A 22010-nucleotide genomic window follows, 5' to 3' on the forward strand; every position below is an offset into this window, starting at 1 on the left:
TGTATCACCATTTGAATTACTGAAAGTTTATTTTAAAGCATTTCATTCTTATTTTACTTTTTAGTAAATCAACTCAATTGATTTGTCTTAAAAAAGGTTCAGTAGGAAGTTGATATGAACTTGTAACTATGGTAATGTCTATGGAGTATGTCATCATTCTGAAACTCACAGGGTACAAGTTAGAGAGTAGCAACCTTAGCATGTCAGATTGAGTAAACACGTTGTTCCAACTAAGAATAAAGATTAACAAAAAAACTTGAGATGTGACATGTAGGATATTTCAGTTCTCATCTCAGTTGTGTCACTGAGAAAGCCACTTAAATCTCTTGGGACTTAAGTTTCCTTATCTATAAAAGAGGTTGATTAGACAAAGCATCAGAAGTTTCAAATTGGTAGACTGAGGACTCTGAGGGCTGAAGGAAATACAATGTCTGTGGTTTTTTCTAACATAATTAAATTTTATATATTTAGGTATGATGTTTGTTATAGTCTCCATAGCTTCCTACCACTTCATACCAGGTTCTTCACACATTTATGTAATCTACTTGGCTTTTGTAGGCATTTGAGTCACAATCCTTGGAGTAGATGTCACTCCCAGCTTTGAAAAAATTCTTGAGATTTTCTATGCTGTGACAGCAACTCTAATAAAACACTTTGCCACCATTCAAATGTAGTTATAGACCTGGAAACTTCCTTTGTTTTCAGGAAAAGAAAAAGAGCTACTTTCATTCTTCCTTAGTTGGTCTTAGATGACATAAGAATTTTGCAAACTGTTGCTTGGAGTAAAAGCATATTAGAGGAGTGTATTTGTTTAACTCAATCATTATAATTAGAACATTGGATTTGCCTTACTTGACAGAAACTTACTACACAACTCTCATGAAACTGAATACTTAATGAATTAAGACTTACACTGGCTCCTTCCCATTGAATTACCATGCTGCCCTGTTGGTATCTGCCATCTTTTTTTTCTTGATGCCATGCTTATTGGATTCTGGTATCTATTAAGGTTAAATTCTGTTGATTGACTAATGCCAGCACGTTGTCAGGAGCAATAGATGTCATTTTAATGTATTTCTTGTAAATAGTCAAATCAACCCATAAAATGGAGAAGCAGCTGACGTAAGCACAGCCTACTTAATTCTGCAATTAGACATTAGCCATTCATTTGATACAGGAGATATCATAGAAGTGTTCAGTCCTTGACTTTCTGTGCCACCATATTCAGTTAAAGATACAATTATGAACACTCTGCAAGTATCATTGGGAAGGAGATTTGGGAAGGGGAATAGATTTGGGAAGCAGAATACCTGCTTATGTAATGAGGAAAATTAAAAAATTTACATATAGTGAATTTGAGTTAACCATTTCACTGGATTCCTGATGGTTTTTGGTTTGATCTTTAATATAGAAACAATACATGACATAATTCCAGCACACTGGCAGGGCTTCTAGTATGGTATTTTGACCTAGTCAAGAATTTTGAGTCTCATTTTCAATGTATAATAAAGTTAATATTTTATATTAGCTTTATTAGAAAGGTAGTTTTTAATTCAGTGAGTGCTTATTAAAATTTATGCCCTTTTTAGAGTATAATTTTTATTATATGTAAAAAACAATTTTCAAAGCACATTTATGATCATTTAAAATTAAAAGATTCAGAAACTCAGCTGAGCAAACTTGGGTGAATATGATTTTTATATTAAAAATAATGGGGGAGAGAGAGATGAGTGTCAAATAAAGCACAGATAAAACTAACAAATTAAGATTGACATGATGGGTAATTATAGATGTCCTGAGTGTGAATGTTGAATTTGAATATGCATTAATGACCCAATTCAGGAAAGACTCCGTCTCTTGACAAACCTCTGCTTTTGGAGAGATGGAGTACTCAGTTGTTAGTCTTCTGCTTCTGGCCTTTTTTATAATAAACAACATCTTGGAACACTCAATTCAAGCAGCTTTTAAGCATTTGACATATGCACATCAAGCTAAGATAATACCCAAGGTTTATCTTGTGTACCACTAAGTTATATTCCAGTGTGAAATACACAGCCTTTAGAAAACTAAGCAGATTTAGGTTCAGATTCACATTCTGCCACTTAATGGCTGAATGGCTTTAAGCAAGTTAACTTCTTAGCGTTTCAGTTCCCCTGAATTGGAAGTAATATACAGTAAATCCTCATTGTTCGTGGATTCTGTGTTTGTGAGTTTTCTTACTTGCTAAAATTTTTCTTGTAATCCCCAAATCAATACTCACAGTGCTTTTGTAGACATGTACAGAGTAGTGAAGAACTTTACTTGCCAAACAGGTGTGTCCCCAGCTGAGGTCAAACAAGGTGATACTTGCCTCCTTTTTCCTACTCTCACACTGTAAACAAGTGGCCCTTTCACAGTCTGTTGATGCCATGTTTTTTGCATTTTTGTTGATGATTTTATTATTTAAAATGGCCTCATAATGTAGTGCTGAAGTGCTGTTTTATGTGTCTAAGCTCAAGAAGATTGTGATGTGCCTTTCAGGGAGAATATTAAATACTGTGTTAGATAAGCTTTGTTAAGGTGTTAATTGTAGTACTGCTGGTGCTAAGTTTAATGTTAATGAGTCAACAGTATACAATAAATAATGTGTATAAACAGAAACATACATAAAACAAAGTATTCATCAGTTGATGAAAATGCTGGAACCACAGGCTCACAAAAACATAACCCTGTATTTCCTTTAACAACAGTGGTTCATTATTCACTAATTCGGTGTTCATAGCATCTTTATAGAACATAACTACTGCAGATAATGAGCATTGGCTATACTACTCTTGCTGTATTTGGGGAAGGATACAAGTACTTTTAGTAGCTGTTATCACAGTAATTTTGATCAGGATCTTTTCTTAGAACAAACAGTTGTGTCCTTGGTCATTTAAAGTTAGAAAAGTAAAAAGAAAACGGAATAGAATAAGTTGGTATTTTAAGAATTTTTTTTTTCTCCTTTGACCAGAACATATTGGTGTGTGATTTTTAGCATTGGATTGGTCAGGCCTTATGATTTATGAGTGTTTTATTCTACATTATGGAAAAATTAAAGTTTTCAGAGCACTGCACAGTGTACACATTCAATCTATAGTAAAGTATTTTGCTCATTGGGTAAATATTAGGTAACATAGCATTCATAGTTTTTATAAAATGATGCTGCTCTCATGGTTCTCTATTAATAACAATTTATAAGAATAGAGTTCTGTCTTAATATTTACAGGTGTAAAATAAACTTATATACAATCAAATAAATTCTCAGGTTCTACTCAATTTAAACTCAGGGAAGTAACAATGGAACAACTTATTCCTTATTTTATTAATGATATTCTACTTTTTCTTTTCATATTTAATATTACCATTTCATTTTTGTTTAACAAGAGCTATAAATGACTAAAACTCTGGCTGTGTATTATTTCCTGCTTTATTAGTATTTTTGAATACCACTTCACTAATACATGTAAATCATTAATACTTCCAGAATATTTTTTTTTTTAGTATTTAAGATATATTGGTCCTCCATTATTTCCATAAACAACTTTGCATTCAAACATTTTTTCAAAAAACCTATTATCTTTGCTTTTAACATTTGAAATAAATGCAAAATATAAAAGAATATTTTATTATTTTTCTGACAATCAAATCTGCTCCCAAATTTGTTCTTCTTTGAAAGGTTAGTCATTTTAAATAGAAAAAGAGGGAAAAGCTGGATCTGAAAAATGAATCTTCTCATGTTTGTCTGTGTAAAAACTATTAACCTTTGTTCTGTAATTGACTTTGTAACAGAAATTTACATAATATGAAGTTCTTAGAATTTCTGGACAAGAGTAGGGAGTTTTCTTTGTTATTATATATACCATGACTTGAGATTATCTCAGTGGCATCCTTAATGTCTTTAAAACATGGATGTAATTTTAAATGTGCTTGGAAAGTTAAATTTGATAATGGATTGCTTGTTGATAGAGGAAAATAAAGCAATAAAATTTCATTTAAAATTAGGCAGTCTGAGATAGAGCATTCTAATATTAATGAAAGTTCAGGATTAGATTATTGAAATAAAGTGACAGGAAACAGCAGGATTTTCTTCTTAGGGAAGAGATTATGACTTCTCTTGTACATAATAGGTGTTTAACACAGTTTGAGCATTCCTAATCTGAAAATCCAAAATGCTGTAAAATACTAAACTATTTGAGTGCCAGCATGACACACTTGACCTCACATGATGGCTCACAGTCTAAACGCAGACACAACTTTGTTTTATGCACAAAATTATTAAAGATAGTATATAAAATTATCTTCATATATGTTTTATCTGTATAAAGTGTATATGAAACATAGATGAATTTCTTTTTTAGACTTGGGTCTTGTTGCCAAGATATACCTAATTATGTATGTGCAAATATTCCAATATCCAAAACAAAACTGAACTTTAAAACACTTCTGGTTTCAAGCATTTCAGATAAGGGATACTTGGCCTGTAAATATGATATAGGAAGAGCACCAATGTGGAAGTCTGTTGCTTTAGGAAGTGGTTCACTTCACCTTTGCTATTAGTGATCTTAGCAAGTCACTCTGTTTCTGCACTTGACTGTGCGAATCTATAAAACAAGAAAGTAGGACTAGCTCTTCAGGGTCTTTTCTACCTCGTAAGTAATTTGATTCTGGGCATTTTCAAAATTCAAGTTACAAGATTAGCATAAATGAAACATTTTATAAACAGGACTCAAACACATTTTTTTCCCCAGAAAGTACCAGTTTTTTCAGTTCTGTCACGTTCTCCAAATTCTGCTGATTGACTCCTGTAATCCGATGAAGTTTTGTTATTGTGTCATAGTGGGGTAATAAAGAAGAAAGTTTAAAACTGATTATACCATAAAGTTTGAGTCAGTCTAAAGTGAACCATTACTTAACTCTTGGAAAACACTGCATTTCTTTGTCTTCTCCAGTATAAGTTTTTGCTCTCAAGATAATCATTATAGGTGTGGTGGCTCACGCCTGTAATCCCAGCACTTTGGGAGGCCGAGGCAGGTGGGCGGATCATGAGGTCAGGAGATTGAGACCATCCTGGCTAACACGATGAAAGCCTGTCTCTACTAAAAGTACAAAAAATTAGCTGGGTGTGGTGAGCGCCTGTAGTCGCAGCTACTCCGGAGGCTGAGGCAGGAGAATGGCGTGAACCCAGGAGGCAGAGCTTGCAGTGAGCCGAGATGGTGCCACTGCACTCCAGCCTGGGTGACAGTACAAGACTCTGTCTCAAAAAAAAAAAAAAAAAAATCATTGTAGGTCAAGAGACATTTCACTCATACACAAGTGAATCTAAATTTATAGTAGATGCAATCCCAGGACAGTTCTGGGTAGCAGATTAACTGCTGGTTCTTGGCCACCCTTCAGTCAAGAAAGGAGCCCTTTTACAGGCAAATGCAGAGTTTACATGCCGAGTAGTGATTCTGCTCCTGTGTTGGAATCAATTTACTGTTGAAGTAAGTAGGGATCAGCCGGATAGAACTTTATCACTAGCATTTTTCAAGAGGTTTCCAAAACACTGTAGTATATCCAACATATATGTCTAATCCTCGATCTAAAGTATATGTTTATGCAGCCATAGATTTTTTTCTGGTCGTTTTAAGCCATTAGATATCAAGTGATAACAGGATATAATAGTTTGATATTCAAAACTATGTGTAACTCTGAACTCTTACAGGTGCTATACAATTACTTATTTTTATTGGTGTGGATACAATCTATCAGTGCTGTGTCCGTAGTGAATTTTAAAAAACTTTTGTTCCTTTGTGTTAACAACACTAGACAGTGAACGGGATGCCTGAGTTGTTGTTCCAACTTTCCCAATACCCTCTGCTGTTAAACTCCTATTCTATGGGAGAGTGTATGAAATTCTGAAGAATGCATAAGTGAATGATATATGGTTTCTGCCCTCAGTGATAAAATGAGATATTGAGCAAAACAACCTCAAAGACAAATAGGAAATTGTATGGAGGGTTTGTTTTTATAATGAAGATAATTCATTATAGTATCTAGTTTATAGAATGCTTCTTGCATTTTATCCACAGAAGCCTGGTGAAAAACACTGTTTTCATTTTTTATTTCCTTAGGCAAGGAAGCTTCCAGAACAAGTAATTGGGATAGCCAAGTCCTTCAACTCCAAATCTCAAATTTAGTAGTTATATGCTATCAGAACAGAAGCATAATAAATACATATATACATGCCATCAGTTCCCTCGCCTGTTGGTGAACAGGTGTTATCCAAGATGTTGCCTCTAACTGAAGCTGACCATGTCCTTCATGATTGGTCCTGGGCATCCAAGGGTTCCTTTCATTTCTAGAGCCTAGCGAGACAATTGGTACTGGCTGCCAGCCAGTGGCCCTACTTAGGGTTTCCCCACCCAGGTGCCAGGCAGTGGAATGACTCTAAACAGTGCCAGGCTGAGCTGTCTCTATTGCATCTTGCTTTTTAACCTGAAGCTGTGAACAGACTTACTCAAGCCATCAAAAGAATGCTTTTTTTTTCCTGCAAAGCCCAACCAAATCATCTCTAGACTGGCGACCTCAGTTGTGTTCCTGTCACATTCCAAACCTATCCCAAGCTCTGCTTGTTTACTTTAGCAAGCACTGTTGAGCCCCTGTTGTGTGGCTAGCTGAGCTGAGCTAGGTGCTGTAGACTAAAGCACATTCCGTCATGTCAGATCACGTACAGTTTAACAGACGATTAGACATATAACTGCCAAAATGAGCAGTGTAGATGGTAAGTGCTCAGTTTAGGTTATTGTGGGCAGGACTGCATCATGGACTTTTTATTCACCTTACATTTGGGTAATTGCTATGAGTGAAAATGTAGACTTTTGTGTGTGTGTTTGAAATAGTATCCTGGCTTAGGTTTTTCAGAAAGGAGATTAAAATTACAGTTAGTGTTCAGTACTAACTTATGGCTTAATCCTCCAAAGAAAGAATATTTTAAATCTTTTCTTTATATGGAAAACCAATTGTGTTATGCTTTGTTTTGGCATAAGTAAGATTTCTGTTTGCGTTTTAGAATAATACTTAAAAACTGCCATGAAGAAGAAAAACCACTTAGGTAAATTGCTTAATTTTAATGAGAGAGAAGTAATGCTCACTTGATATTTATTTTGTTTTAATTCTTGTGTTTCTGTCAGGGGTAAAAGCATGTCTACGAAGAAAAGTATGTGAACAGGAAGAAAAGTATGAAATTCCTGAAGGTCCACACAGAAGCAGGCTCAACAGAGAACAGCTGGTATTTTTCTTTTAATACAACTTTCATTGTTCTTATTATGACATACTATTATTATCACCATCACGAAAAACTTCTGCCCTTTCAACAACTACAGGTGACTGATTAAAATTTTAATTGTGCTTATTTCAAACACTTGATTCTGAAAGATGATCACGATGAGCAGTAAAATCCAGAAGGTAATAATTTCATACTGTTAATGGATTTTTGGCATCTTGAACATTCCCATAAACCTTTCAGAATTGGAGGTAAATCTCAGATACAGGAAGTAGCTTGGAAGAAGACTTACAGCTGCTGCTCGGATTTAGTTACCATATGTCTTGATGGCCACATATTGTAGTTTTAATGGATAATACTGCATTATCCTGTTGATATATATATATGTATATTAGAAGTGACAAAGAAAATTTCCGTAGAAGGGAATTACGAAACTTTTTAAAAATTTCCAACAAGCATACAGAAATGTGTTTCATAGCTAATTGGATCCCTAGCCTCAGCACAATAATCTCTTGTGCCCGTGAATACATTTCTGGAACCATGGAGGGCACACCCCCCACGGTGGCTGCCCTGGAGACCTTAGGTTGGTAATATGTAGGGACCTGAATGTGGATGGGCAGAACTGGATAAAAGTCCATGGAAAAGATGTTACTCTTGTAATTACATTTAGCCTTATGTCTCTGAAGCCTGTTTCATAAAAGCTAGGAGTTGTGGGGGTTTTAAGTCCCACCACTTAAGCATAAACATCCTGATGAAAAAAGTTTGATGAACAGTTTTTTTTTTCTTTATACCAAACACATCTAAAATTTTAGAAGAATGAAAAGGAACCAAAATGGTGACTGAATCTTCGGGAAAAAATTGTAAATAGGAAGCCCCTATTTGCCTAAGTATTTTTCTTGATCCAATTAGTATGCTTGAAATTTAACTTGTCCCAGCACCTCATTAAGTAGCTTCTTAGCTGCTCATAATTATTACAGATTGAGCATCCCTAATCCAATATCCAAAATGCTCCAAAATCCAAAACTTTTTGAGCTTTGACATGATGCCGCAAGTGGGAAGTTCCACACCTGACCTCATGTGGCAGGTCTCAGTCAGAACACGGTCAAAATTTTGTTGCATGCACAAAATTACTGAAAATATTGTGTAAAATTACCTCAGGCTGTGTGCATAAGGTGTACAAGAAACAAATGAATTTTGTGTTTAGGCTTGAGTCTCATCCTTAAGATATCTCATATATATGCAAATTTTCCAAAACCCAAAAAATTTCTGAATCTGAAATGCTTCTGGTCCAAATGTTTCAGGTAAGGGATACTCAACGTGTATTTTTATTTTCCTCATTCATATGCAGTGTTTTTGAATACAGTATTTTGATCTGCCTTTAACAAATGTTTTCTCATTATTTCAGTTGCCAAAGCTATTTGATGGATGCTACTTCTATTTGGGGGGATCTTTCAAACACCATCCAAAGGACAACCTTATTAAGCTCATCACTGCAGGTGGGGGCCAGATCCTCAGTAGAAAGCCCAAGCCAGACAGTGACGTGACTCAGACCATCAATACAGTCGCATACCATGCAAGACCCGATTCTGATCAGCGCTTCTGCACGCAGTATATCATCTATGAGGATTTGTCTAATTATCACCCAGAGAGGGTTCGGCAGGGCAAAGTCTGGAAGGCTCCTTCAAGCTGGTTTATAGACTGTGTGATGTCCTTTGAGTTGCTTCCTCTTGACAGCTGAATATTGTACCAGATGAACATTTCAAATTGAACTTGCACGGTTTGGGAGAGCCCAGTCGTTGTACTGTCTTGAATGTTTCACATTTTTACAAATAGGTAGAGTCATTCATATTTGTCTTTGAATCAAAAAAAAAAAAAAAGGGTCTAATGCCAGATTAGGAATTCATGTTGTGTTTACCATTTAGATGCTGGGATTGCTTTTAAAGGTTTTTCTTTTTAAAATTGGCATGTTTTTTGATTCATCGTGTCTTTCTATTCAGATTATTGAGTATCAGAGATTAATGAGAGGACGCCAGAATCCTGGTTAAATAGACAAGTGGTGTCATTACTGTTTGAGTCTTTTAATATTCTTTAATAAAATCCATACCTGCCACCAGTGAAAAAACCTGCCATTTTTTTTAAGTAAACAGAATATTATCAAATATTTTGGCTTTATTGCAAAGAGAATATTTGGTCTAAATATACCAACCACCTTAGGTGTTTAATTCTCCTATCTGCAGTTGTCTTTATCCTATATTGTGTTCATTTCTTTTCTTGTAATTTACTTTGTTGTCTGTTTCTACACTTTTATCTCTGTTTTTTATGTTGTATATTCATCAGGAAATTGTGATTTAATCTTTAACATTTTTTTGTAAAAATCTACACTAGGCTCATGGTACACATTTTTATTCTGTACATTTGCTTATAACTATCAATATATAACTCTGTTTATCTACTCTCTCTATATATACTTAGAGCATTTTCTCTAACACATTTTAATATCAGTATTTTTTTAAGAAGTCTGACCAATCTAGCACATTGTCAGTCCAACGTCATTACTTTAAATTAAAAAGCAGTCTTCTTCTGGTAAACCTTGTTGATATTTGCAAAATAATTTTGAAGGTCCTAATTTCTTCCTTTGTAAAGTTTTTAAAAGTGTTTAGGTTGGCATGGAGGCAGAAGTTGGTGATTACTTGATTTACAACAGATTTTTTCCAGATCATACAAAAGGCCCTACAGTAAGTGTAGAAGGAGGCATGGGGAGGGCTTACTAGTATCAGACAAGGCCTCAGTGAGTGGGCGGGATACCACCGGAGAGTGGCCAGACCTGGGGAGGTTATTCTGCTCTGGGTGCTCTCATTCCCGAATTCACAAGGATACATTAGATTATTTTGAAACATTTTTTTAAGAAGCAGAATTCTTTAATAATTCCTTCCTAGACATTGAATATACTTATAAAATTAAAGACTTGGCGAAGGAGACACTGAGAGACCTGCCAGTTTGGTTGCTCATGAACAAAAGAGGACAGTTTGATAACAACTAGAATAGAATATCCCTAGTTTTAAAATACTGAGAATCTCTGAAGTTCATCAACATTTTAAGATGCACTTACTTGAAAGTTTGAGATTCTGTTTATCATTTGAAAATACGTTTTACTTTAATTCTTTCTTTGACATATTGTTTATTTCATATCAACAAATATATTGTATGAACAAAATAACCTTTTGACCCTGACCTTGCTGGGTGAATTAGCTCTGAAACACTCTGCAACCAGTAATGCATTTGTCCCACATTTCATTCTGATGGAAAATGACGAACACCATAGCACCAAACAAAAATCCGACGAGTTAGATAATGTCTGGATTAAATAATTTAAGACTCTCTGGGATTTTGGTTGTCATTTTGTATTTATAACTGACTTCAAGTCACTTTGTATTGCCTCATAGGTCATATTTTAGACAGGTTTGTGTCTGTTCCTTGCATCTGAATTCCTGTTTGTAAAGATACCTTTGAGGTCTCTTGCTCAGTTTTTGTCATTCATTTTCTTGGTTTATCACCCCTCCCTTCTTTTTGTTGTTTTTCCCTGACTGTTAAGCAGTTTCATCTTTGTTTTGTTAAATATTTATTTTGACAGCAGTTAGTTTGTGTTAAGCTCTTGGAACTTGTAATTGTACACTCTGTTTAGATATATATGTAATTTTTATTTTTCAGTCATAGATTCAAACTTCCTCCTTATTTACCATAAATCATTAAAATTATTTGTGTTTCCATATATCTGTGTCTTGTATAAAATTGGCTTATTCGGTGCTGTTGAATGAGGCCCAACATGACTTGGTGAGGAAATGTATTAACTAACAAAATCTTATCATTTTGAACATAACACTTTTGAATAAAAGTATTTCTAAAATGTACTAGATACTTTATTACCTTAGATTATTCCGAATATAGTATAACTTTGATAGTTGGGAATCGTCATTAAGAAACAATTACACACGATTCCTTTGTGTCTCTATAAAAGGTGAGAGGCTGGTAGCTTTTCCACATTCTCATGGCTGTTTTCTAGTTCTACTTGAATTTGTAGCTGTTCCTCTTTTTCCTTGACAGCTACCACTTTGTAGCTATTTTTCTGTCTCTGCTAATACTTTACCATATCTAACTTACTTTTTTTTTCTTTTGACCTGCTGAAAAATAGAAACCAGATGGGAAGTATATTAGAATTATGATTGAAATAAGGGTAAATGAGCAATGTGTGAGGGTTATCACTGACTTCACCTAAGAAGTAATTTAGCTACATGAATTTTAGTAAATAGAATTTTTCCTTTATTTCATTAGTCCTTTTTTTGTTTTGTTTTTGCACCTGCTTTGTGAATTTAATTGTTAAGTGACCTCTGCCTAGAGGATGATATTTGGGGAGGTTTGATGTTTTCTGTGGGAATAAGATGATTCACGGGTGGGAATGGGGCTATATTAGCTGTTATTGTTTCCATGAGTCAGTGTGGAAAGAACCTTAATTGTACTCTAAATGTTCATGGACCTCATTGCAGTCACAATTGTCTATTCTGTTTCCTACTCTGAACACATTAAAATGGTAGGAACTAATGAATAGCTACTGAAGTTGTCTTCGGTTAAGAGCTGTAATTTTTTTTTAGTCAACTAATGCGGCTATGCCTGGCTAATTAAGCTGCAGACATTCTTATAAATTAGGGATTGTTGATTATTTGTGTAGCTTTCTAAGGCACAAGGTGCACTTTCTGATACCTATATGCTTCTATTAGAATGGTGATGTGAGAGAAGTGGGAAAAGCATGTTCTTTGACTAGGCTTAAAGGGTTAATGACTAATACTCCAGCCCTAGGGAGGATTCTGGGTCAGCTTTGAAGTTAGACATGGGTTTGTTAACAGTCTAACCTGTATCATCAGTGATAAAGCGGGGGAAATACTGTTTATTTCACCCGGGTGTAAAGATGTGTGAAAGTACTCAGCACACGGTAGGCATTCACAACTCGCCTTCCAGGACCCCAGTGAGCAAGCTCATGGAAAAGTGGCTATTGATAGCACAGCTTGTGTCAGTCCTGAGTATCCTGGCTTTTGTGTCCCATGCACATCTACTGCTGGGCGTCTTCCTGTCTTCACTTTACTGGTTTTAGCCTGAACAACAACCAGAGCCAGGCCCTCGTTTCCTGTTTCTGACTTCTCGCCATCCCATCTGCACTGGTAAAGTTTGCCCATCATATATAGCCACCCCTGCTCGTTTAACTAAAATGTTTAGCTTTCATCCCCTCTGTGTATTTACCGTGGATACCACGATTGCTTAGGCCTCCACAAAGAAGTGTACCTTGGACAGTACTGGCAAAGCTTCTACTGTTACCATAATATCATAAACCCTTCCGCCACCTCCACTTGAGGCCTAAGACAAGAATGTTTATCTTTTCTGCTTTAGTTTATAGTTTGTTAGACTCATATTTTCATTAATACCACTAGTTTGTCAAAACCATTTGCCTGCTGTGTAAGGCCCCATTTGCCTGCTGTGTAAGATAATGTAACCTAAAAATAAAGGTCTTTTTCTGAATCTTTCTCATGTAAATGTCTGGGTTTTTAAACAAATCTGTTTACAAAAGTATTACATAGTTGAGAAATACAAAAAGAATTTCTGCAGAATACAAAAGCACAAGGAAGAAAACAGGCACAAAATCCAGGGGCCATTAAACCGAAACTATTTTGTGTGGCCTTCGTAGTGTTAAAAGTACGTCGAATGTTGATAACAGGGGACATGAGCTTCCGTTCACCGCATCCTCGCCACTTCTCTCTCACCCCTTAACGTTTATTCTTTTAGTTGGGCCTTGGAAACATTGACTTAATCCACAACTATTAACATTCTTGTCTCTTTTTCTTTCCCCATAAGTTATTTGGGTACAGGTGGTATTTGGTTACATACGTTCTTTAGTTGTGATTTGTGAGATTTTGGCGCACCCATCACCTGAGCGGTGTACACTACACCATATTTGTAGTCTTTATCCCTCGCCCCCGCTCCCAGTCTTCCTCCCAAGTCCCCAAAGTCCATTGTATTATTATTATGCCTTCTCATTGTCATAGTTTAGCTTCCACATATCAATGAGAACTTACGATGTTTGGTTTTCCATTCCTGAGTTACTTAGAATAATAGTCTCCAGTCTCATCCAGGTCATTGCAAATGCTCTTAATTCATCCCTTTTTATGGCTGCATAGTATTCCATTGTGTATCTATATATGTATATATACACACACACCACAGTTTATCCACTTGTTGATTGATGAGCATTTGGGTTGGTTCCACGATTTTGCAATTGTGAATTGTGCTGCTATAAACATGCGTGTGCAAGTATCTTTTTTGAACAATGACTTCTTTTCCTCTGGGTAGATACCCAGTAGTGGGATTTCTGGATCAAATGGTAGTTCTACTTTTAGTTCTTTAAGGAATCTTCACTGTTTTCCATAGTGGCTGTACTAGTTTGCATTCCCACCAGCAGTGTAGAAGTGTTCCCTGTTCACTGCATCAATGCCAACATCTACTGTTTTTTGATTGATTGTTTGATTATGGCCATTCTTGCAGGAGTAAGGTGGTATCGCATTGTAGTTTTGATTTGCTGATCATTTCTGATGTTGAGCATTTTTTCATATGTTTATTGGCCATTTGCGTATCTTCTTTTGAGAACTGTCTATTCATGTCCTTAGTTCACTTTTTGATAGGATTGTTTGTTTTTTTCTTAGTGATTTGAGTTTGTTGTAAATTCTGGATATTAGTCCTTGTCAAATGTACAGATTATGACAATTTTCTCCCACTCTGGGTTGTCCATTTACTCTGCTGACTGTTCTTTTTGCCATGTAAAAGCTCTTTAGTTTAATTAGGTCCCAGCTATTTATCTTTGTTTTTATTGCATTTGCTTTTGGGTTCTTGGTCATGAAATCCTTGCCTAAGCCAATGTCTAGAAGGATTTTTCCAATGTTATCTTCTAGAATTTGTATAGTTTCAGGTCTTAGGTTTAAGTCCTTAATCCATCTTGAGTTGATTTTTGTATAAAGTGAGAGATGAGGATCCAATTTCAGTCTCCTACATATGGCTAGCCAATTATCCCAGCATCATTTGTTGAAAAGGGTGCCCTTTCCCCACTTTATGTTTTTGTTTGCTTTGTCTAAGATCAGTTGGCTGTAAGTATTTGGGTTTATTTCTGGGTTCTCTATTCTGTTCCGTTGGTTTATGTGTCTCTTTTTATACCAGTACCATGCATTTTTGGTGACTATGGCGTTATAGTATAGTTTGAAATCAGGTAGTGTGATGCCTCCAGATATGTTCCTTTTGCTTAGTCTTGCTTTGGCTATGCAGGCTCTTTTTTGGTTCCATATGAATTTTAGGATTGTTTTTTCTAATTCTGTGAAGAATGATGGTGGTATTTTGACGGGATTGCATTGAATTTGTAGATTGCTTTTGGCAGTATGGTCATTTTCACAATGATTCTATGCATCCATGAGCATGGACTGCGTTTCCGTTTGTTTATGCTGTCTGATTTCTTTCAGTGGTGTTTTGTAGTTTTCCTTGTAGAAGTCTTTTGACTCCTTGGTTAGGTATATTCTTAAGTTTTATTTATTTATTTTTTCAGCTATTGTAAAGGGGGTTGAGTTCTTGATTTGCTTCTCCGCTTGGTCGCAGTTGATGTATAGAAGAGCTACTTATTTGTGTGCATTAATCTTGTTTTCAGAAACTTTGCTAAATTATTTTATTAGTTCTAGGAGCTTTCTGGAGGAGTCTTTAGGGTTTTCAAAATAAATGATCATTTCGTCAGCACACAGTGACAGTTTAACTTTCTCTTCACTGATTTGGGTGCCCTTTATTTCTTTCTCTTGTCTGATTGCTCAGGCTAGGACTTCCAGTACTCTGTTGAAGAGGAGTGGTGACAGTAGGCACTCTTGTCTTGTTCCAGTTCTCAGAGGGAATGCTTTCAACTTTTCCTCATTCAGTATTATGTTGGCTGTTACATTAAGCTATGTCCCTTGTAGGCCAATTTTGCTGAGAGTTTTAATCATAAAGGGATGTTGAATTTTCTTTAATGCTTTTTCTACATCTATTGAGATGATCATGTGTTTTTTGTTTTTAATTCTGTTTATGTGGTGTATCACATTTATCATGACTTGCATATGTTAAACCATCCCTGCATCCCTGGTATGAAACCCACTTGATCATAGTGGATTATCTTTTTGATAAGTTGTTGGATTTGGTTAGCTAGTATTTTGTTAAGGATTTTAGCATCTGTATTCATCAAGGATACCTGTCTGTAGTTTTCTTTTTTGGTTATGTCCTTTCCTGGTTTTAGTATTAGGGTGATGTTGGTTTCATGGAATGAATTAGGGAGGGTTCCTTCTTTCTCTATCTTGTGGAATAGTGTCAAAAGGATTGGTACCAATTCTTTGGATGTCTGGTAGAATTCTGCTGAAAATCCGTCTTATCCTGGACTTTTTTGTTGTTGTTGGTCATTTTTAAATTACCATTTCAATCTCACCGCTTGTTATTGGTCTGTTCAGGGTATCTAATTTTTCCTGATTTAAGCTAGGAGGGTTGTACTTTTCTAGGAACTTCTCCATCTCTTCTAGGTTTTCTGGTTTATGTGTGTAAAGGTGTTAACAGTAGCCTTGTATGATCTTTTGTGTTTCAGTGGTGTCAGTTGTAATATCTCCTGTTTCATTTCTAGTGAGGTTATTTGGATTTTCTCTCTTCTTTTTTAGTTAATCTTGCTAATGGTCTATCAATTTTATTTATCTTTTCAAAGAACCAGCTTTTTGTTTCATCTGTCTTTTGTATTTTTTGTTTTGTTTTGTTTCAATTTCATTTAGTTCTTCTCTGATCTTGCTCATTTCCTTTCTTCTGCTGGGTTTGGGTTTGGTTTGTTCCTATTTCTCTAATTCCTTGAGCTGTGACCTTAGAATGTCAGTTTGTGCTCTTTCAGTCATTTTGATATAGGCATTTAGGGCTATGAACTTTCCTCTTAGCACTGTCTTTGCTGTATTCCAGAGGTTTTGGTAGGTTGTGTCATTACTGTCATTCAGTTTCAAGAATTTTTTAATTTCCATCTTGATTTTGTTTTTGACCCAGCGCTCTTTCAGAAGCAGGTTATTTGCATGGTTTTAAAGGTTCCTTTTGGAGTTCATTTCCAGTTTTATTCCACTGTAGTCTGAGAGAGTGCTTGATACAATTTCAATTTTTTAAAATTTATTGAGGCTCGTTTTATGGCCTGTCATATGATCTAACTTGGAGAAAGTTCCATGCACTGTTTAATAGAATGTGTATTCTGCAGTTGTCAGATGAAATGTTCTGTATGAATCTGTTAAGTCCATTTGTTCCAAGGTATAGTTTAAATCCGTTGTTCCTTTGTTGACTTTCTGTCTTGACCTGTCTAGTGCTGTCAGTGGAGTATTGAAGTCACCCACTATTATTGTGTTGCTGTCTATCTAATTTCTTAGGTCTGTTAATAATTGTTTTATAAATTTGGGAGCTCCAATGTTAGGTGCTTATATGTTTAGGACTGTGATATTTTCCTGTTGGGCAAGGCGTTTTACCATTATATAATATCCCTCTTTGTCTCTTTTAGCTGCTGTTGCTTTAATGTCTGTTTTGTCTGATATAAGAATAACTACCCCTGCTCACTTTTGGTGTCCATTTGCATGAAGTGCCTTTTTCTACCCCTTTACTTTAAGTTTCTGTGAGTCGTTATGTGTTAGGTGAGTCTCAGCAGCAGATAGTTGGTTGGTGAGTTCTTATCCATTCTGTGGTTCTGTATCTTTTAAGTGGAGCATTTAGGTCTTTTACAGTCAATGTTAGTATTAAAATGTGAGGTACCGTTGCATTCATCATGCTCTTTGTTGCCAGTACACGTTAGTTTTTGTTTTTTGTTTTTTGTATTTGCTTTTTAATTTGTATTTTATTTTATAGGTCCTGTGTGATTTATGCTTTAAAGAGGCTCTGTTTTGCTGTGTTTCCAGGATTTGATTCAAGATTTAGAGCTCCTTTTAGCAGTTCTTGTAGTGGTAGCTTGGTAATGGCAAATTCTCTCAGTATTTGTCTGTCTAAAAAGACTGTATCTTTCCTTCATAAATGATGCTTAGCTCTACTGAATAGAAAATCCTTGGCTGATAATTGTTTTGTTTGAGGAGGCTGAAGATAGCACCTCAATTCCTTCTAGCTTGTAGTGTTTCTGCTGAGAAATCTGCTGTTAATCTGATAGGTTTTCCTTTATAGGTTACCTGGTGCTTCTGTCTCACAGCTCTTAAGATTCTTTCCTTTTGTTACCTTTGGATAACCTGATGACAGTGTGCCTAGGCGAAGATCTTTTTGCAATGATTTTCCCAGGTGTTCTTTGTGCTTCTTGTATTTGCGTCTCTACGTCTCTCACAAGGCCAGGGAAGTTTTCTTCGATTATTCCCCCACATATGTTTTCCAAGCTTTTAGAATTCTCTTCTTCTTCAGAAACACTGATTATTCTTAGGTTTGGTCATTTGACATAATCCCATACTTCTTGGAGACTTTGTTCATTTTTTTTATTCTTTTTCCTTTGTCTTTGTTGGATTGGGTTAATTAGAAGAGCTTGTCTTTGAGCTCTGAATTTCTTTCTTCTACTTGTTCAGTCTTATTGCTGACACTTTCCAGAGCATTTTGCATTTCTAAAAGTGTCCAATGTTTCCTGGATTTTTTATTTTCTCTTAAGCTATTTCCTTGAATATTTCTCTCTCCACTTATTGTATAATTTTTTTTATTTCCTTGCATTGGGCTTCGCCTTTCTCTTGTCCCTCCCTGATTAGCATAATAACTAACCTCCTAAATTCTTTTTCAGGTAAGTCAGGGATTTCTTCTTGGTTTGGATCCCTTCCTGGTGAACTAGTGTGATTTTTCTGCGGTGTGTTGAAGAGCTTGTTTTGTCATATTGCCAGGGTTGCTTTCCTGTTTCCTTCTCATTTGGGTAGACTCTGTCAGAGGGAAAGTCTAGGGCTGAAGGCTGCTGTTCGGATTTTTTTGTCCCACAGAGTGTTCCCTTGCTGTAGAACTCTCCACCTTTTCCTGTGGATATGACTTCCTCCTGAGAGGTGAAGCCAGCTGGACTTCCTGAGTCAAGTGGGGACTTGGAGAACTTTTCTGTCTAGCTAGAGAATTGTAAACGCACCAATCTGCACTCTGTGTCTAGCCAAAGGATTGTAAATGCACCAATCAGCAGTCTGTAAAAAATGCACCAATCAGCACTCTGTGTCTAGCTAAAGGATTATAAATGCACCAATCAGCACTCTGTGTCTAGCTAAAGGATTGTAAATGCACCAGTCAGCTGTCTGTAGAAATGCACCAATCAGTGCTCTGTGTCAGCTAAAGGGTTGTAAACACACGAATCAGCACTCTGTAAAATGGACCAATCGGTAGGATGTGGGCAGGGACAAATAAGGGAATAAGAGCTGACCACTCCAGCTAGCAGCAGCAACCCACTGGGGTCCCCTTCCACACTGTGGAAGCTTTGTTCTTTTGCTCTTCACAATAAATCTTGCTGCTGCTCTCTGGGTCCGTGCCAACTTTAAGAGCTGTAACACTCACCGTGAAGGTCTGAGGCTTCATTCTTGAAGTCAGTGAGACCAAGAACCCACCGAAATGAACCAACTCTGGATACACTGTGCCAAACTGCGGTGATTGTTGTCTCTCTTCTGGGTCTAGCCACCCAGCGAGTCTCCCTGGCTCCAGGTTGGTACTGGGTACTGTGTGCAGAGACCTGTGATATAAACCATCTATGGGTCTCTCTACCTTGGATACCAGTTCCTGTTCCTGTGGAGGTGGCGGGTGGGAGGAGAGCAGTGTGTGCAATGGACTCCGTGAGCGTTCTTAGCATTGGTGGTTTAATGCTCTATTTTTGAGCTGGTTGGCCTCCTGCCAGGAGGTGGCACTTTCCAGAGCATCAGCTGTGGTAATATGTGGGTGAAACAGCAGTGGGCGGAGCCCTAAAACTCCCAAGATTGTATGCCCTTTTTCTTCTGCTACCAGGGTGGGTAGGACCCTCCGGTGGGGGTGGGGCTAGTCATGTGTGAGCTCAGACTCCCCTTGGGCGAGCTTGCTGGGGATGGGAGTGAGATTCCCAGGTCACTGGGAATCGTATACCCAGGGGTTGTGTACCTAGGAGGATTATGGCTGCCTCTCCTGAGTCATGCAGGTTGTCAGGGAAGTGGGAAAGCTGGCAGTCACAGGCCTCACCCAGCTCCCACGCAAATCGAAGGACCGGTCTCACTCCCACTGTGTTCCCCCGACCACCAGCCCTGAGTCTGTTTCCAGGTAGAGGGCTAGACAGGCTTGAAACTCTGCCCCAGGCCGCTCGCCTCCCAGCTGGGAATGAAAAGGGCTTGGTTCTATCCCTACCTGTGGCATCTGCACACCAGATTTGTGCCCGCCCCCAAGTTCTGGCCAGGAGGTTTCTCACCCTGTTCAAATTGTTACAATGTTCCGCTAGAGATTCCCTCTTCCTGTGGAGTTTTAGCCCCTGCTTCTCTGGTTGCCCTCCATATGGATCCCTGTTTTAAACCAGGCAGGAATGGGCTGCTTGGGGACCCAGTGAGCTCCCAGGGTCTTTCTGCTGCTTCCTCTACCCCTGTATTTCACTTGGCCCTCCAGATTGACTCAGCTCCAAATAAAGTCGGTAACTTCTCCCACACACAGACTTTCAGCCTCTCCAGTAGGGGTGTGTGTTCAGGAAACGAGGGTCTCCCTTTCCCACTTACGCAATTGGGGCACTCACAGTATTTGGGGTGTCTCCTGGGTCCTGCAAGAGCAGTTCGCTTCCTTCTGAGGGTCTGTGGGTCTTCTCGGGATTGCTGGTTTGTTCTTGAAGTCAATCTGGAGTTAAAACTCATGATGTGAGCCTCTGCACGCTGCTCTGTCCAAAACTGCAACCTAGTCCTGCCTCCTGCCCCCATGATGATCCGAGAATTTGTTTTCCTTTTTAGGGAAATAGGATTCTGAATCTGTTTTTCCCCTCGTTTAAGCACACCTATTATAGCTTTTATAACTAAGGCATTAAACCTTGTGTATGATTTTACTTTCCTTGTTTTTCCATGTAATTAAGTATTCTTATCCATAATTTCAAAAAGTATAGTATCTTATCAACAAGATGTATCATGATTTATTAAACTGAATTCCTGGTGTTGAATATTTGGATTGTTCTATTATAGAAACAATGACTATATTATTATTATTACTTTTTTTTTTTTTTTTTGAGAAGGAGTCTCACTTTTCGATGGCTCACTGCATGCAGCCTCTGCCTTCCGGGTTCAAGCAATTCTCCTGCCTCAGCCTCCCAAGTAGTTGGGACTACAGGCACGTGCCACCACGCCGAGCTAATTTTTGTATTTTTAGTAGAGACAGGGTTTCACCATGTTGGCCAGGATGGGTCTTGAATATTATTATCGTTATAATGAATTTGGAGTGGGAGGGGCAAAGTTTCTTTAAAAGGTCACGCTAAGTCAGTATCCATGGCTACCATCTCTGTAGAATGCACTGCATAGACTACGCATTTAAATTATAACCTGTAGTTGCATCTAAAATACAAAAATTAGAAAAGGAGCCTTAACTAGTTGCTGTGATTTTCATGAGTTGGTGAAACTTAACCTGTGTGATTAAAAACACCTTATGCATTAAAAACTAACCATACAAAGGAAAAAGAGAAACAATCTGCCTTTTGGTAGAGACCTTAGAGATTATATTGCTTGTGAGAAGTTCTTTTGTTAAGATGAGGAAACTGGTCCAGAGAACTCTAGTGACTTGCCCAAAATCATTCTACTCACTAATGGCAGGACCTACATCAAATGCCTGTGTTCTTTCTCTATCCCATAGCATTTGCTGTTATGCTTTAATAGAGCCTTTGATCTGATATCTACTTGAATGAACTTACTGGACTGTTCTAGGACAACCAGAAGGAAAGACTGTCTGTCCCACGCTTGGGGCAACCTCACCTCTACCTCAGCAGACTTACTAATCACTATACTTTGGTTTTGAGACTGCAAAGGATCTTGAGATCTTTCTCAATTTTTGTTTCAGACAACCACATCTAGTTGGTCAAGTTGGTTTATCAGCTGGAATAAATTTACCATTTCTAAACTAAGCCATGCTTAAAAACACAAGTAATTTTTAAGTGTGTGTGTGTGTTGCTTTCCTCTGCAGCAGACTAGAAGTACATCATATTCCCGTTAATGATATTCCAGTCCATAACTGTGGCTCAGTACAAGTGATTTTCAACTGAGGGCCGTGCCCTCCTAGTCGAGGGTAGAAGGGGTAAAAACAAACGAAAAAAACACCATCAAAGGGCAAGAGAAAGAGAGTGGAAAGAAGGAATATGGTTCAAAAAAATTCTCTAGGTGATTTTTTATGCCTGCATTTTCCCACAGTTTCAAGTCACTACTGCTTTAGCACCATTTATTGCTGGAATTTACTTGTGACATCATCACACCATTCAGAAATTATATTTTTGATTTAAGTACCTATTGTGATGCGAGAAGTATGTGTATGTGTGTTTGACTATAACTATATATTATGTATGCAATGTGTCTGATTACCCATCACACACATTTCTAAAGCTAAGATATGTGGAATTTGCTGTAGAATATGATGATGTGCCTTAAAGTCATTACCATCCTCTTTGTAATAATTCTTTCCTTTTTTCTATACGTGCTGAAATTTTGGCATC

At 37.2% G+C, this 22010-nt stretch overlaps 1 protein-coding gene across 3 annotated transcripts in view; it reads left to right on the forward strand.

The window, feature by feature from the left end:
- BARD1 (BRCA1 associated RING domain 1) overlaps positions 1-11054 on the forward strand; it is an 87273-nt gene extending 76219 nt beyond the window's left edge. For all 3 annotated transcript variants that reach the window (XM_033230382.1, XM_033230383.1, XM_033230384.1), the window contains 2 exons: positions 7194-7291; positions 8691-11054. In XM_033230382.1, coding sequence (XP_033086273.1) covers positions 7194-7291; positions 8691-9023 — 431 coding nt within the window. In that variant the 3' untranslated portion in view covers positions 9024-11054. The remainder of the gene's footprint in view (positions 1-7193; positions 7292-8690) is intronic.
- Positions 11055-22010: the final 10956 nt, after the last annotated feature.

The sequence above is a fragment of the Trachypithecus francoisi genome, unplaced genomic scaffold (assembly GCF_009764315.1).
Source record: "Trachypithecus francoisi isolate TF-2019V2 unplaced genomic scaffold, Tfra_2.0 Lachesis_group13, whole genome shotgun sequence".
NCBI classification, from domain to species: Eukaryota; Metazoa; Chordata; class Mammalia; order Primates; family Cercopithecidae; genus Trachypithecus; species Trachypithecus francoisi.